The sequence below is a fragment of the Homarus americanus genome, unplaced genomic scaffold (genome assembly GCF_018991925.1).
Source record: "Homarus americanus isolate GMGI-L3 unplaced genomic scaffold, GMGI_Hamer_2.0 scaffold57980, whole genome shotgun sequence".
In the NCBI taxonomy this organism is placed as follows: domain Eukaryota; kingdom Metazoa; phylum Arthropoda; class Malacostraca; order Decapoda; family Nephropidae; genus Homarus; species Homarus americanus.
In genome coordinates, this window is record NW_024716703.1 from 15,829,697 (window position 1) to 15,847,124 (window position 17,428).

The 17,428-nt window shown below is 35.8% G+C and overlaps 1 protein-coding gene across 1 annotated transcript in view; it reads right to left on the reverse strand.

The window, feature by feature from the left end:
- Nucleotides 1-17,428, reverse strand: part of LOC121858312 — a gene marked incomplete in the record, with an annotated part of 213,104 nt that overhangs the window by 151,381 nt on the left and 44,295 nt on the right. Inside the window, 1 exon segment of the mRNA XM_042354645.1 lies at nucleotides 7,194-7,349. Coding sequence (XP_042210579.1) covers nucleotides 7,194-7,349 — 156 coding nt within the window.

Consider the following 17,428-nt stretch of genomic DNA (forward strand, 5'->3'; position numbering starts at 1 on the left):
ATGTTGTAGTAAAAAATAATATCTTAATTTTATATGGTACATGCACACAATTAATACTTAAGAGAAATAGAGAATGCAAGTCGCCAAGTTAATGTCCATTCAAAATAGACTTAATTCCTCTCTCATACACTACATAGTTTGCTAACAGATGGTTTAGTCATCTCCCACCCCCACCAACCGTCTCTGTAAGGAGATGTGGGACAAACTCTCAAACCAAAGTTGTAAAAAATATATTGACATTGCTGGATTCCTTTAGAAGATTGCAGGAAATATTTTGAATATAAATGTCAGTATATTTTGCATAAAAGACATACTATAGTTATTTAGAGGCACTTCATTCAAAATTGTAAGTTTAAAGCTAAAATATATGATGTTTATCTTAAAATAATTACCAAATTATAGAATTGTTAAATGTAAATTATATTCTGACTGCATCAGGCGAATTTTATGAGCTAAAACAAATATCTTCAGTTAATAAAAAATAATCTTTCTGCAACACTATCTGGGCCATATCAGTGTCTTGGTTATCCTCAAACCGTATGTGTCAGTCCCAACCTCCCCACCTCCCCACCAATCCTTCCAGAGTTTTTAACATTTAGTATTAAATAATACCTCAGATTAAAGTTAGATATTATAATTCGATAGTTGCTTATTCTTGTAAGACTGAAAAAGAATATTTTGAATATAAAATGTCATATATTCAGCCTCAAGCCAGTGATAGTAGAGTGAAGATGACTTTGAGGATTTGTCAGAAGCCCTGACAACTGTAAGATCAGATCAGGGAATATTTTGAATATAAATTGTGTATATTTTGCATTAAAAGATAACATATTTACTCAGAGTAAACATTTATCAAAAATTTGTATGTCTAATGCAAAATCTATGATGTTTACATGATCATCAAATTGTAAGAATTCCAGCAATGTAAATTATATTCTGGCTGATAATTTGTATGAATTTTATGAGCTAAATAAAAAATTATACTTCACCGTAAAGGGGTACACCCACCGTGAATGTGAGCATCCTGTTCTGGCAGGGCACCGCTGCAACGTGGGGAATGTGGGACCGCGTAGTGTGGGTCGACTGCATATATATATAAGTTAAATTCCCACTACGCGTCAATTGAACTCCAGAGGGTCCCGCAAGTGAAACTAAGTGAACAACAAAGAACATAAGGGATTACTTCCAATAGAAACCGCCCCACCTCAAACTCCACTTTTTGAAGCACATACTATGTTGTAGTAAAAATAACATCTTATTATATGATGGTACATGCACACAATTAATACTTAAGAGAAATAGGAAATACAGTCGCTAGTTAATGTCCATTCAAATAATGGACTCAACCTCCCTTCTCACACTACACAGCCGGGTTAATGATGGTCGGTCTGTCCTCCCTCCCCCCACCCCCCACCAACCGCCCCAAGGAGATGTGTGGGATAACCTCAAACTAAAGTTAGAAAATATAATTGACATTGCTGGATTCCTTTGTAAGACCAGGAATATTTTATAAATGTCATATATTTTGCAATAAAAAAGATAACATAGTTACCTAGAGAAAATTTTATCTAAAATTGTAAGTTTAAAGCAATATATGATGTTTATATTCAAAATGATCACCAAATTATAAGAATTCCAGCAATGTAAATTATATTCTGACCGGTAATTTGTATGAATTTTATGAGCTAAAACAAATATCTTCAGTTAATAAAAAAATAATAATCTTCACGACATTATCTGTCAATCAAAGTACCCACCTTGCCTCCCCTCTTCCAACCGCCGGGTCAGTCCCAACCTTCCCCCACCCCCCACCAATCCTCCCTTCCAGAGTTTTTAACATTTAGTATTAAATAATACCTGATAAAGAGATAATATAATTGACATTGCTGGATTCCTTTGTAAGACCAGGAATATTTTGAATATAAATGTCATATATTTTGCACAAAAGATACCATAGTTACCTAGAGAAAAAATTTTTTATCTAAAAAATTGTAAGTTTAAAGCAAAATCTATGATGTTTATATTCAAAATGATCACCAAATTATAAGAATCTGCAATGTAAATATATTCTGACCGGTAATTTGTATGAATTTTATGAAAAACAAATATCTTCAGTTAATAAAAAACATAATAATTCACAGGGAATAGATGGTCGGTTGGTCCTCCTCCCCCACCCCCCACCAACCGTCCCAAGGAGATGTGGATAACCACTAAATTTAATAAATAATACCTCAAACTAAAGTTAGATATTATAATTGACATTGCTGAATTCCTTGTAAGACCAGGAATATTTTGAATATAAATGTCATATATTTTGCACAAAAGATACCATGTTACCTAGAGAAAATTTTTATCTAAAATTGTAAGTTTAAAGCAAAATATATGATGTTTATATTCAAAATGATCACCAAATTATAAGAATTCCAGCAATGTAAATTATATTCTGACCGGTAATTTGTATGAATTTTATGAGCTAAAACAAATATCTTCAGTTAATAAAAAAAAATCAATTTACACTATCTGTCAATCAAAGTACCCACCTGCTCTCTCCAAATCGCGGGTCAGTCCCAACCTCCCCCCACCCCCACCAATCCTCCCTTCCAGAGTTTTTAACATTTAATATTAAATAATACCTCAGATTAAAGTTAGGATAATATAATTGACATTGCTGGATCTTTGTAAGACCAGGAATATTTTGAATATAAATGTCATATATTTTGCACAAAAGATACCATAGTTACCTAAGAGAAAAATTTTTATCTAAAAATTGTAAGTTTAAAGCAAAATCTATGATGTTTATATTCAAAATGATCACCAAATTATAAGAATTCCAGCAATGTAAATTATATTCTGACCGGATAATTTGTATGAATTTTGAGCTAAAACAAATATCTTCAGTTAATAAAAAAATAATAATTCTTCAGGGTAAAAGATGGTCGGTTGGTCCCTCCTCCCCCACCCCCACCAACCGTCCCAAGGAGATGTGGGATAACCACTAAATTTTAATAAATAATACCTCAAACTAAAGTTAGATAATATAATTGACATTATTCCTTGTAAGACTAGGAATATTTGATAAATGTCATATATTTTGCACAAAAGATACCATAGTTACTCTAGAGAAAATTTTATCTAAAATTGTAAGTTTAAAGCAAAATATATGATGTTTATATTCAAAATGATCACCAAATTATAAGAATTCGCAATGTAAATTATATTCTGGCCTGTAATTTGTATGAATTTTATGAGCTAAAGAGTAGGCAGGGTGGCGGTGGGCAAATCTAAAATAGGGTTCGACACTCATCACGTATATTTTGGAAAAAACTGCGTTATGAAAGTTCAGCTTTGGCAAGGCACATGTATATGGTAAAAACGTCATATGAAAAACCGTAAACTGTATATATATATATATATACATATATATATATATATATATATATATATATATATATATATATATATATGTATATATATATATATGTATATATATATATATATATATATATGTATATATATATATATATATATATATATATATATATATATATATATATATATATATATATATATATATATATATATATATATATATATATATATATATATATATATATATATATATATATATATATATATATATATATATATATATATATATATATATATATATATATATACACACAGTGATCCCTCGGTTAATGAACACAATTCGTTCCAGAAGTTCCGTTCGCTAACTGAAAATTTTGTTAACCGAAACCATTGTTTCAATGGGATTTTGGGTAAATGGTTCCAGCTCACCGAAAATTACATACAAACTAAAAATAAATGCAGTAAAGTACACTTACTTTGAGGTGTGCAAGTAGAAGGCTCCTGGTTGATGATGATGGGAATTAGAAGTGGGGGTGGAGGAGAAGGGAGAAGAGAAGGCAGTGGAGTGGAAGAGAAATCACCCCATGCTTCATGCTGCCATTTCACCCATAAAATTTTTAGTTCACTTGGTGTAATTCAAGATTATTTTCTTTAAATCAATAAATCAACACTGCACTGCACTATATATTGTCAATATGTAAAATAAATTTCAGAATGACCAATAATTGTACTGTAAAAACGTAAAAATAGTTTATGTTCAAGAGAGTCTCAAGCGAGATGCTTCCTCCACTGAGCAGACACACAAACTGACACCATTCTGGGTGATTCAAGTAGCTGTTTGGTGTGCTAAAAACTAGTTACCTGTACTTCAATTATGTTAAATAATTGTTAAAATTACTAAAAAATTTAATATAAGACTTGGAAAATTATTGAATAGTGCAACCTTTTTTATATTTACTCAAATGGTAGCGAATTTAAGCCCTAAAACCGATTACTGTCTTGGCGGACTAATACTACAGCTGGTGAGCAGGCGAAAACATGAAAATTTGTAAGGAATTTGTAAACCGAATTTTTTTCGTTAACTGAATTTAATATTCTTATGGAAGGTAATTCGTTAGCCGAAATTTTGTTAACCGAGGTGTTCGTTAACCGAGGGATCACTGTATTTTGATTACATGTAGCGTACAGCTTTGCCCTTAGGACAGTGTGTGCATGTAAATGAGTTTCAATAAATGAATAAAGTTACATATATCGAGCCAAAAATATTAGTTGAAAAACTTTATGTAGACAGAGCTTGGATGGCTAAATTTTAGAATGACCAATAATTTTAATATAAAAAATGCAAAAATATTCAGGAACACAACCTTCTTGATATTTATTCCACTGGAAAGGAATGTAAACATAGAACAGATTACAGTATTGGCGGACTAGCCAATCAACTGATCAGCAGATGCTCACAACAAAACGTGTTTGTCATAAGGATTTCGTTAATCGAACCGTTCGTTAACCGAGGGACCACTATTTATGTCAAGTACAGTCAACCCTCACTTTACGCGGTCCCACATTCCGCGTTTCCACGTTTACGCGGTGCCCTGCCAGAACCCAGGATGCTCACATTCCGCGGTGGGTGTACCCCTTTACACTGGTGAAGTATAATTTTTTTATTTAGCTCATAAAATTCATACAAATTATCCGGCCAGAATATAATTTACATTGCTGGAATTCTTACAATTTGATGATCATTTTGAATATAAACATCATAGATTTTGCATTAGACATACAAATTTTAGATATAATGTTTACTCTTGAGTAAATATGTTATCTTTTGTGCAAAATATATGATATTTATATTCAAAATATTCCTGGTCTTACAAGGAATCCAGCAATGTCAATTATATTATCCTAACTTTAGTCTGATTTATTATTTATTACTAAAAAGGTAAACAGTCTGGTATTCCCACACATTTATCTAGTAGGGACGTTGGTGGGGGGGGGAGGGAGGGAGGGACCGGCGACCGACCATCTGTTACCGTGTGAAGAATATTTTTTTTTTTATTAACTGAAGATTTTTATTTTAGCTCATAAAATTCATACAAATTACCCGGCCAGAATATAATTTACATTGCTGGAATTCTTACAATTTGATGATCATTTTGAATATAAACATCATATATTTTGCATTAGACATAAAATTTTTAGATATAATGTTCACTCTGAGTAAGTATGTTATCTTTTGTGCAAAATATATGACGTTTATATTCAAAATATTCCTGGTCTTACAAGGAATCCAGCAATGTCAATTATATTATCCTAACTTTAATCTGAGGTATTATTTAATACAAAATGTTAAAATTTATTTTTTTCACCCACTCTTTCTCTTGAATGGAGGATTGGTGGGGGGTGGGGGGGAGGGTTTGGGACTGACCGCGCGGTTGGAAGAGGGGGGGAGGCAAGGTGGGGTACTTTGATTGACAGATAGTGTCGTGAAGAATATTTTTTTTTTTAATTAACTGAAGATATTTGTTTTAGCTCATAAAATTCATACAAATTACCCAGCCAGAATATAATTTACATTGCTGGAATTCTTACAATTTGATGATCATTTTGAATATAAACATCATAGATTTTGCATTAGACATACAAATTTTAGATGTAATGTTTAATCTGAGTAAATATGTTATCTTTTGTGAAAAATATATGACATTTATATTCAAAATATTCCTGGTCTTACAAGGAATCCAGCAATGTCAATTATATTATCCTAACTTTAGTTTGAGGTATTATTTATTACTATACCTGGTTTTCCCCCAAAAATTTCTCAGAGGGAAGAGCCAGCAGTGTAGTGTGAGAAGAGGGGGAGGGAGTCGTGTCCATTATTTGAATGGACATTAACTTGGCGACTGTATTTCTCTATTTCTCTTAAGTATTAATTGTGTGCATGTACCATCATAAAATTAAGATGTTATTTTTACTACAACATAGTTATGTGTCGTCAAAAAGTGGAGTTTGGGGATCGGCCTGGACTCCATTTCAATTAATCCCATATGTTATGTTATTCACTTTACGCGTTTCTCGCTTTCCGCGGTACCCTCCGGGTTACATTAACCGCGTAAAGTGAGGGTTAACTGTACTGAAATTGTAAAAAAAAAATTTTAATGTCTCGTAAAATTTTGGAAGGGCTAATAAACTTTGGGAAGGGCCAGTAACTATTCGGTTTTATTAGCCCAGCTGGCTACCTGAAAAAGGACGAATTCCTACCCCTGTCCTTGTGTATAAAACACAGTCTACAGTGTGCTGTACTGTATTAGTAGTGCCCCTAACAGTCCATCAGGACTGATGGTCCCAATTTCACTTCTAAGACCTCCTGATTTATCTTTTGTGGAAATCTAAGTTTCTACTGTATGTCAGAATTACAACATGAAAAAAATATTATTCTAAATAAATTAGAGCAGATAGATATTAAATTACCAATCTCTCTTTAACTAGAAGAGCTTTAAGTATGTACTTTATGTAACAAGAAAGCATAGAATGCCTTTATCTGCCTAGTTTATATTATAAACCGGCAAAAGGTAATTTAATAGAAGCTTAAGCATTTCTAAGGATATTATTCAATCAAGTTTCCTATCCTAAACTTAAAATAGCCACCTGTATAGAAAATTGTTAAAGCTAATTTGGGGGGAACAAGAGTTGTGAACTCTTGAAATAAACTGGCAGAGAATATTGTGATGACATTAAGTGTGAGCTATTTGAAGACAAGACTTTAAGTCATAAAGCCACTGGCTGAGCTAAAAATAAAGGAGACACAAATCAGAAATCAGAAATACCCTGAATTTTACCCTCGGTATCTGGAATCTTGGGTATCACCAGATGCTGGGTGGGTAAAGATGTCCAACCTCTGGTCTTGACAGGTTTAGCAGTTTCATCTTGTAGGTGATGTTGAGGACACTCATGGGCATACATCTGTGCACATTCTCCACACCCTACAAGAAACAACATAACATGAACCAAATTTAACTTCACACAATCCAACCAAACCTAATTTGACCAATTTAACTTACTCAACCCAACCAAACCCAACCTAACTAAACCTAACTTTACCCAACCCAACCAAACCAAATACAGTATATCCCAACCCAACCAAACCAAATACAGTATATCCCAACCCAACCAGGTCTAACCTAATCACACCCAAATATGATCAAGCCTGACCCAACAAAACACAACCAAGCATAACTTAGCCTAATACCACTCAACCAGACCTAACCCAACCCAACCTAAACAAACCCACTACAGGGGTCCCCAACTTACAAACATCCGACTTATGAACACCCGCCGAAACAAGCGAGGTTAAACTTGAAATTTACAGTATTTTATTTACCTAATGACTTATTTTTTTACTTTCATTTACTGTATTTTCTCATTCTATTGTTTCTTTTCTCTTAAATTAAGTGATTTAGATGAATATAAAGATTTAGGCTATGATATAGTGGGATTTTAAACATTGTTCTGTAAGTAGGTAGTAGGCAGCTACCAAACAGGGAGGTACTACTGCCTGGGAAGATATTGGAAGCAAAATGTAATGTCTAATAGTAGACCCTGCTGCCATTTGGCATCACAAAAATTATGACCAAGGTCCAGGTTGCTGATCTGAATTTCTAACTCATTTACACACAAATGCAGGGTCTCAATTGTTTCTCTTACTATTGACAACAAAACATACATATCTTGTTTCTCACTTTTGATCTTTTCTTTCATTTTTGTATTTCTTTATGGTTCTTTATTATTATTATTATTATTATTATTATTATTATTATTATTATTATTATTATTACAGTGATATTATTATTACCGTATCATTATTATATTATTTTATTTTCATGTTTTTTTGTATTTACTATGAATTATTATTATTATCATTACATTTTTGCCCCCCAGGCCCCGATGTGGGTCAGTGACCTATTCCCGGGTGGGCTAATCCCCATAAAAAAAAAGTATGATATGCGCATAGCATGTGTTCTCATATACAGGTGCTCCCCGACTTATGACGGGGTTAGGGACCCATATCCAGGTCGTAAGTCCGATTGGTCGTAAGTCCGACATAAATAAAAAAATAAAAATAAAAATAAATAAATAAAAAATAAATTAAAATTTCAATTTAAAAAAAAAAAAAAATCTACAATGAAATACAGTACAGTAAAAGTAATAAATAATGAGGAATGGATACAGTGTGACTGAGCACTTACCTTTAATGTAGTCAGCTGAATGCACATGGGGCCCCCATAATTTTCTATTTACAGGTATACATGGAGACTATATTAATTGGATGAAGCAGAGGAGGAGACACGGCTGGGTGGGTCATCAATGTCGCTTTCTTCAGACAGGTTTATGTACTGTGGAAACTTGCTGGTTGAAGGTATTGGATCATCTTCAGGGAGTGAAGAGGCAGCACTGGTGGGGCGTGAGAAGACAGCACTGGGGGACTTCTTAAAATAGATGTCCAATTTAGACTGCACAGTTTGTTTTTCTTTTCATTATAAATTTCTCTGTAGCAAGCAAGTGCATCTTGGATCATTCTGTCAACTTTGGCATAACGCTTATAATTTTGATCCATGCCATCAAACATTTGCATTCCTTTATTAATTGTAGCAAATGACTCTACCATTTGTTTCACTGAAAACTTTTTGGGGGTGCAGGTTCTTCTACTACATTTTGTCTCTCTTCTTCCTCTGCAATTTTCTGTGCAACTAGTTCAATAAGATCCTCGTTACTGAGCTGTTCTGCTGCACTTTCAGCCAACTGTTCAAAATCTTCATTATCAATTTCTAACTCCAGCTGTTTACTTAACTCCACTATCTTGTTACTAATATCCAAAATAACTTCATTTTCATTAACTTCTTTGAAACTGTATGTCCGCTTAGGCATGCGCTTCCACAATAATCCAGTCTCATCCACATTGAATATTTGCTCAGGCAAATAATTCCCTTCCACAATCACTTCATCTAACTCCTCCTTAAAAGCTTCGGCAGCACCAACATCAGCACTACCTGCCTCTCCACTCACCTCAACATTGTGTAGACTAGCATTTTTTTTAAATCTATCAAACCACCCATGACTTCCTGTAAAGGTGTGATCACATTCATCTCCTGCCTGCTCCTTCAGGCTTTCGAACAGGCTTCTTGCTTTAGCCTGTAAGGTTAGAAGGCTTAAGGGTACACACTTCTGTATCTGGTCTTCTATCCATATCACCAATAATTTTTCCATATCGTGAATAGGACCTTGTCTTTTCTTTGAAATTATAGTTCCCTTTATAGGTGTTGTTCCTTTCACTACAGCATGAATACATTCCTTGTCCTTCAGAATAGTGGATATAGTCGAGTGTGAGAAACCCAGGTCACTTGAGATTGTTGCTACTGTTTTTCCATTCTCATGCTGAGTTATTGTCTTCATTTTCATCTCAAAAGAAATTGCCTGTCTCCTTTTCTTTGGAGCACCACCAGCACTCTCACTTTTACGCTTTCCAGTCATTATAAAGTCAATTAAATACGATAATAACAAAAGTTCACAGCGCGATCAGTATAGGATACGATAGCCTAACACCAACTAAGCGCTCCACTGAGTGAGTGTACCCACGCGGCGACCAGAGCCCGCCACGCTCTCGCCCGGGACAGAAACATTTCGGTATAGAAAATGCGCACGTCCTTTGAAAATGTTTTTGGTCACGACTGCCGCGGTCATATGTCCCGACGGTCGTAAGGTCAGAGCAGGTCGTAAGTACAGATGGACATAAGTCCAAGCAGTCGTAAGTCAAGGAATATATATATATATATATATATATATATATATATATATATATATATATATATATATATATATATATATATATATATATATATATATATATATATATATATATATATATATATATATACAGTTGTACCCCACTTAACGCGGTCAATTGAACCCAGAGGGTCCCGCGTTAAGTGAAAACCGCGTTAAGTGAATAACAGAACATATGGGATTAATTCCAATAGAACCCAGCCCGACCCCCAAACTCCACTTTTTGACGACAAATAACTATGTTGTAGTAAAAATTCTATCTTAACTTTATGGTGGCATGAAAAACAAGTAATATAGAAGAGGTTAGGTTAGGAAAGATAAAGGTTAACATAGGAAAAATAAAGAATAGGTTAAAAAACGAAAATTTTTGAGGAACACTCACGGTAGTAGAAGAGATGGGTCGGCATACGGGGATGGAGGCTGGTTCCGAGGCAGAGGGCAGATTACTGCCCCTCAGGTGAATCACCATTACTAGGTGAATCACCATTACTAGGTGAATCAATATCACTGTCACTTACAGTTGTCATGGCTTCCCTGACAAATCCCTCAAAATCAACTTCACTATCACTATCACTGGCTTGGGCTGGCTGTGGTGGGTTGCGGGCGAAGAACTCGGTTATGCTTTGCTGACGGCTGGCTTTGATGTTGTCATGATACACCGTGATGTACGGCTCCATAGCCTGCACCAGTCGGGTATGGAAGACGTCATGGCGTTCATCGTCAGTGTCGCGGGAAACGATGGACTTAATTTTTTCTGTTAACTCTATGAGACACTTAATATCACTATGACTTAAACTAGGTTCTTCGGAGAATGACGCACCTTCTTCCTCCTCTTCACTGGCGGGTTCTTCTTCCAACATCTCGTCGGCAGTCACTTCAGGATCTCTGATCACCTCCATGATGTCTTCGTTGGTGGTCTCGGAGAAGCCTTCAGCTGTAATACTGAGCGCAGCTTCTCTGGCAAGGTCCACTGCTACTGCAACAGTCTGAACCTGACCAGTCACAGGTTCACTCCTCCTCTCACCTGGTATGCCATGCAACACATGTCTCCATGCGTGACGAATCGTAGCAATAGTCAGCAGATCCCATGCCTCCACCAAGAAGTCTACAGCTTGTTTGACGTTAAACTTCTTCCAAAATTGTTTGACGAGAAGTTCTTGAGTCGCCGCCTCTTGTTCCTTGTCCTCGTCGCTTTTACTCTCGCTGTCGGTGTCACCCAGCTTACGCAACTCATCCTTGGTGTTGGTAGAGTCGTTCAGGAGCTTGAATTTCTTTGCCGAGTATGCAGCTTTAACATTGCAGATTAACTCCTGGTCCATGGGCTGGATTAATGACGTAGTGTTGGGAGAAAGGAAGACCACTTTTACGTTGGGGTGACGATCCATAAGTAGGGGCGAGTGTCCAGGTGCGTTGTCAAGGAGCAACAAAATATTGAAAGGAACATTCTGTTGCTCGCAGAATTTCTGCACGTCAGGAACAAAACAGTTGTCAAACCAGAAGAGGACATCCACGCCTTACGTGCGGTTAGCCAGTGGACATTAAGCTTGTTCATGTCCATATTCTTGTAGGCGTGCGGCTTGCGGGCTTTGTGAATCACCGATAACTTTGGTTTACAGGTACCGGAGGCATTGGTGGTAAACAGGACGGTGATGCGTTCCTTCTGCATCTTCCGGCCCCTTACCTTGCTCGCAGACTGGACAACGAAGGTCTTGGAAGGTAACTTTTTCCAGAAAAGACCAGATTCGTCCATGTTAAACACCTGGTCGTCACTGTACTGTCCTTCCTCCATAATCTCACGTAAAAACGGAGGAAAATCTCTAGCCGCCGCACGGTCAGCACTCGCTTCCTCACCAACAATGCTGATGTTGGTGACCTTGTTCCTCCTCTTAAACCTATGCAGCCAACCATGGGAAGCATTGAAGGGTTTGGGCTCTGCAATTCCCAGTTTACGTGTCACTGCTGCGTATAGCTCACGTGCGTACTCCTGCACTGAGCGCGTGTCCACCGCCATGTTGCGTCGCGCCTGACGCACCAAATAACTCACCAGCAAAGTTTCCACTTTTGCCAGCACCCTGTTCTGGCAATACCTGATAGATGAAGCACCTGCAGACTTTGTGATCTTCATGTGCTCCTTTATCTTGGCTGCATCCTTCTTTATTGTACGAATCGTAGATTCGTTGACGCCATGCTGGCGCGCGAGATCAACTTGGCGTCTTCCTTTCTCCAAATCTTGAACAATTTGGTACTTCAGCTCGTAGCTTAATGAACGTCGTGTCTTCTTTGGTTTAGTGCCGCTGGGTCCAGGTAAGGAAAGGTTTCTCTCTGGGGGTGGTGGTCCGGCGGAAGCCATTTTACGGAACAATGGATGCGCGTTAACCCGGCGTGGCCTTGAGGGATGAAACTGCCGCGGCTAGGTCAAGCGTCGTCTCTCCTCCCTCCCTCCCTCCCCGGGGTAGTCACGTCATAATACTTTAAGCCAATTACAGCTAGCAGCAGAGGGGGGTAGGGCTGCATGGCCAATCACAGTCCGAGACGTCATATGACGTCAGTGATAACGCAACAAAGACACACACTGCGCAACCTTACCGCGCCGCTTGCCCAAGCGGAGGGAGGAGGAGGGAGAGGCAGGCAGGCGGGCAGGCGGGCGGGCGGGTGGCGCGTGGTCAAAATCTAAAAATAGCATCCGAGCCGGACACTCACCGCGTATATGTGGAAAAATGCCGCGTTAAGTGAAAGTTCAGCTTTGGCAAGGCACCGCGTATATGCGAAAACGCGTTAAGTGAAAGCGCGTTAAGCGGGGTAATACTGTATACAACTAGACCCCGACTTACGACTACGTGGACTTACGACCGTCTTTTATAGATAAAAAAAAAATAAAAAATAAAAAAATTTAAATGACACGCATTTTCTATACTGAAACGTTTCCAGTTAATGTAGTCTCCATGTATAATTAGAAAATTATGGGGGCCCCATGTGCATTCAGCTGACTACATTAAAGGTTAAGTGCTCAGTCACACTGTATCCATTCCTTATTATTTATTACTTTCACTGTACTGTATCCATTCATCATTATTCATTACTTTTACTGTACTGTATTTCATTGTAGATTTTTTATTAATTTTTTTTATTTTTATTTTTTTATTTTTATTTTTTATCTATGTCGGACTTACGACCATGTCGGACTTACGACCTGGATTCGGGTCCCTAACCCCGTCGTAAGTCGGGGTCTAGGTGTATATATATATGTATATATATATATATATATATATATATATATATATATATATATATATATATATATATATATATATATATATATATATATATATATATATATATATATATATATATATATATATATACAGTATTACCCCGCCTAACGCGGTTTCACTTAACGCGTTTTATCATATACGCGGTGCCTCGCCAGAGCTGAACTTTCACTTAACACGGATTTTTTCCACATATACGCGGTGAGTGTCCGGCTCGAGACGCTATTTTTAGATTTGCCCCACCCGCCACCCTGCCTGACTGCCTGTTTTAGCTCATAAAATTCATACAAATTACCCGGCCAGAATATAATTTACATTGCTGGAATTCTTATAATTTGGTGATCATTTTGAATATAAACATCATATATTTTGCATTAGACATACAAATTTTAGATAAAAAATTTTCTCAGAGTAACTATGTTATCTTTTGTGCAAAATATATGACATTTATATTCAAAATATTCCTGGTCTTACAAGGAATCCAGCAATGTCAATTATATTATCCTAACTTTAGTTTGAGGTATTATTTATTAAAATTTAGTGGTTATCCCACACATCTCCTTGGGACGGTTGGTGGGGGGGGGGGGGAGGGAGGGACCGACCGACCATCTGTTACCCCGTGAAGAATTATTATTTTTTTTTATTAACTGAAGATATTTGTTTTAGCTCATAAAATTCATACAAATTACCCGGTCTGAATATAATTTACATTGCTGGAATTCTTATAATTTGATGATCATTTTGAATATAAACATCATATATTTTGCATTAGACATACAAATTTTAGATAAAAAATTTTCTCAAATTAACTATGTTATCTTTTGTGCAAAATATATGACATTTATATTCAAAATATTCCTGGTCTTACAAGGAATCCAGCAATGTCAATTATATTATCCTAACTTTAATCTGAGGTATTATTTAATACTAAATGTTAAAAACCCTGGAAGGGAGGATTGGTGGGGGGTGGGGGGAGGGTTGGGACTGACCATGCGGTTGGAAGAGGGGGGGAGGCAAGGTGGGGTACTTTGATTGACAGATAGTGTTGTGAAGATTATTTTTTTTTTATTAACTGAAGATATTTGTTTTAGCTCATAAAATTCATACAAATTACCCGGTCAGAATATAATTTTCATTGCTGGAATTCTTATAATTTGGTGATCATTTTGAATATAAACATCATATATTTTGCATTAAACATACAAATATTAGAAAAAATTTTCTCTAGGTAACTATGTTATCTTTTGTGCAAAATATATGACATTTATGTTCAAAATATTCCTGGTCTTACAAGGAATCCAGCAAGGTCAATTGTATTATCCTAACTTTAGTTTGAGGTATTATTTATTAAAATTTAGTGGTTTTCCCCCAAAAATTTCTCTGAGAGGGAAGAGCCAGCAGTGTAGTGTGAGAGGGGGAGGGAGTTGAGTCCATTATTTGAATAGATATTAACTTGGCGACTGTATTTCTCTATTTCTCTTAACTATTAATTGTGTGCATGTACCATCATAAAATTAAGATGTTATTTTTACTACAACATAGGTATGTGCCTTCAAAAAGTGGAGTTTGGGGGTCGGGCCGGTTTCTAATGGAATTAATCCCATATGTTCTGTTGTTCACTTAACGCGGGACCCTCTGGGTTCAATTGACCGCGTTAAGTGGGGTACAACTGTATATATATATATATATATATATATATATATATATATATATATATATATATATATATATATATATATATATATATATATATATATATATATATATATATATATATATATATATATATTGTATTCCATGTAGCAAATGTAATTGTAATTATGTAGGACAAACAGGAAAAACACTGCCGCTCAGAATTAGACAATATAAGTACAATATCAGAACAGCATCTGAAAGCAGTGCCCTGTTCGTTCATGTTAGGAATAATAATCATCCCATTGCTTGGGAAAAAAGCTTAGAAGTATTCAAATCATCTTGTGTCACAGAAAGACTTCTGGTTGAAGCTAGTTTGATTTAAGAATTAAAATCAATAAACATTAGTGATGGTCAGTTCAAAACTGATATGTTACATAAAAATATTTGTCAGTGGCCCAAGGTTAAAAATGCTTTGAAAACCTTTGATCTAGATGTAGGATAGTTATTTAGTGGATCCCTTATTTTTGACCTGACCTGACTAGTCACGTCGCCCCCTTTTCTTAAGCTCCTCTACGTGTGTGTTGGTGTGGGGATTAGTGGATGACATCATTATGACCTGACCTCATGTTTAATAAGGTCACCCTGTATATTTAAGCCTCTCTCTGTCCATGTAATCCAGTTGCCGCTGAAGATGTCTTGTATAAAGACGAAATCTAAGGTGCTCCGTTGTTTCCCCTTTTCCTGTGTGATTTTATCAAGATATATATACACAGTTAACCCTCACTTTACGCGGTTAATGTAACCCGGAGGGTACCGCGGAAAGCGAGAAACGCGTAAAGTGAATAACATAACATATGGGATTAATTGAAATGGAGTCCAGGCCGATCCCCAAACTCCACTTTTTGACGACACATAACTATGTTGTAGTAAAAATAACATCTTAATTTTATGATGGTACATGCACACAATTAATACTTAAGAGAAATAGAGAAATACAGTCGCCAAGTTAATGTCCATTCAAATAATGGACACGACTCCCTCCCCCTCTTCTCACACTACACTGCTGGCTCTTCCCTCTGAGAAATTTTGGGGGAAAACCAGGTATAGTAATAAATAATACCTCAAACTAAAGTTAGGATAATATAATTGACATTGCTGGATTCCTTGTAAGACCAGGAATATTTTGAATATAAATGTCATATATTTTTCACAAAAGATAACATATTTACTCAGATTAAACATTACATCTAAAATTTGTATGTCTAATGCAAAATCTATGATGTTTATATTCAAAATGATCATCAAATTGTAAGAATTCCAGCAATGTAAATTATATTCTGGCCGGGTAATTTGTATGAATTTTATGAGCTAAAACAAATATCTTCAGTTAATAAAAAAAAAAATATTCTTCACGACACTATCTGTCAATCAAAGTACCCCACCTTGCCTCCCCCCCTCTTCCAACCGCGCGGTCAGTCCCAACCCTCCCCCCCACCCCCCACCAATCCTCCCTTCAAGAGATGTTGGGTGAAAAAAATAAATTTTAACATTTTGTATTAAATAATACCTCAGATTAAAGTTAGGATAATATAATTGACATTGCTGGATTCCTTGTAAGACCAGGAATATTTTGAATATAAACGTCATATATTTTGCACAAAAGATAACATACTTACTCAGAGTGAACATTTTATCTAAAAATTTTATGTCTAATGCAAAATATATGATGTTTATATTCAAAATGATCATCAAATTGTAAGAATTCCAGCAATGTAAATTATATTCTGGCCGGGTAATTTGTATGAATTTTATGAGCTAAAATAAAAATCTTCAGTTAATAAAAAAAAAAAATTCTTCACACGGTAACAGATGGTCGGTCGCCGGTCCCTCCCTCCCTCCCCCCACCACCACGTCCCTACTAGATAAATGTGTGGGAATACCAGACTGTTTACCTTTTTAGTAATAAATAATAAATCAGACTAAAGTTAGGATAATATAATTGACATTGCTGGATTCCTTGTAAGACCAGGAATATTTTGAATATAAATATCATATATTTTGCACAAAAGATAACATATTTACTCAAGAGTAAACATTATATCTAAAATTTGTATGTCTAATGCAAAATCTATGATGTTTATATTCAAAATGATCATCAAATTGTAAGAATTCCAGCAATGTAAATTATATTCTGGCCGGATAATTTGTATGAATTTTATGAGCTAAATTAAAAAAATTATACTTCACACGTGTAAAGGGGTACACCCACCGCGGAATGTGAGCATCCTGGGTTCTGGCAGGGCACCGCGTAAACGTGG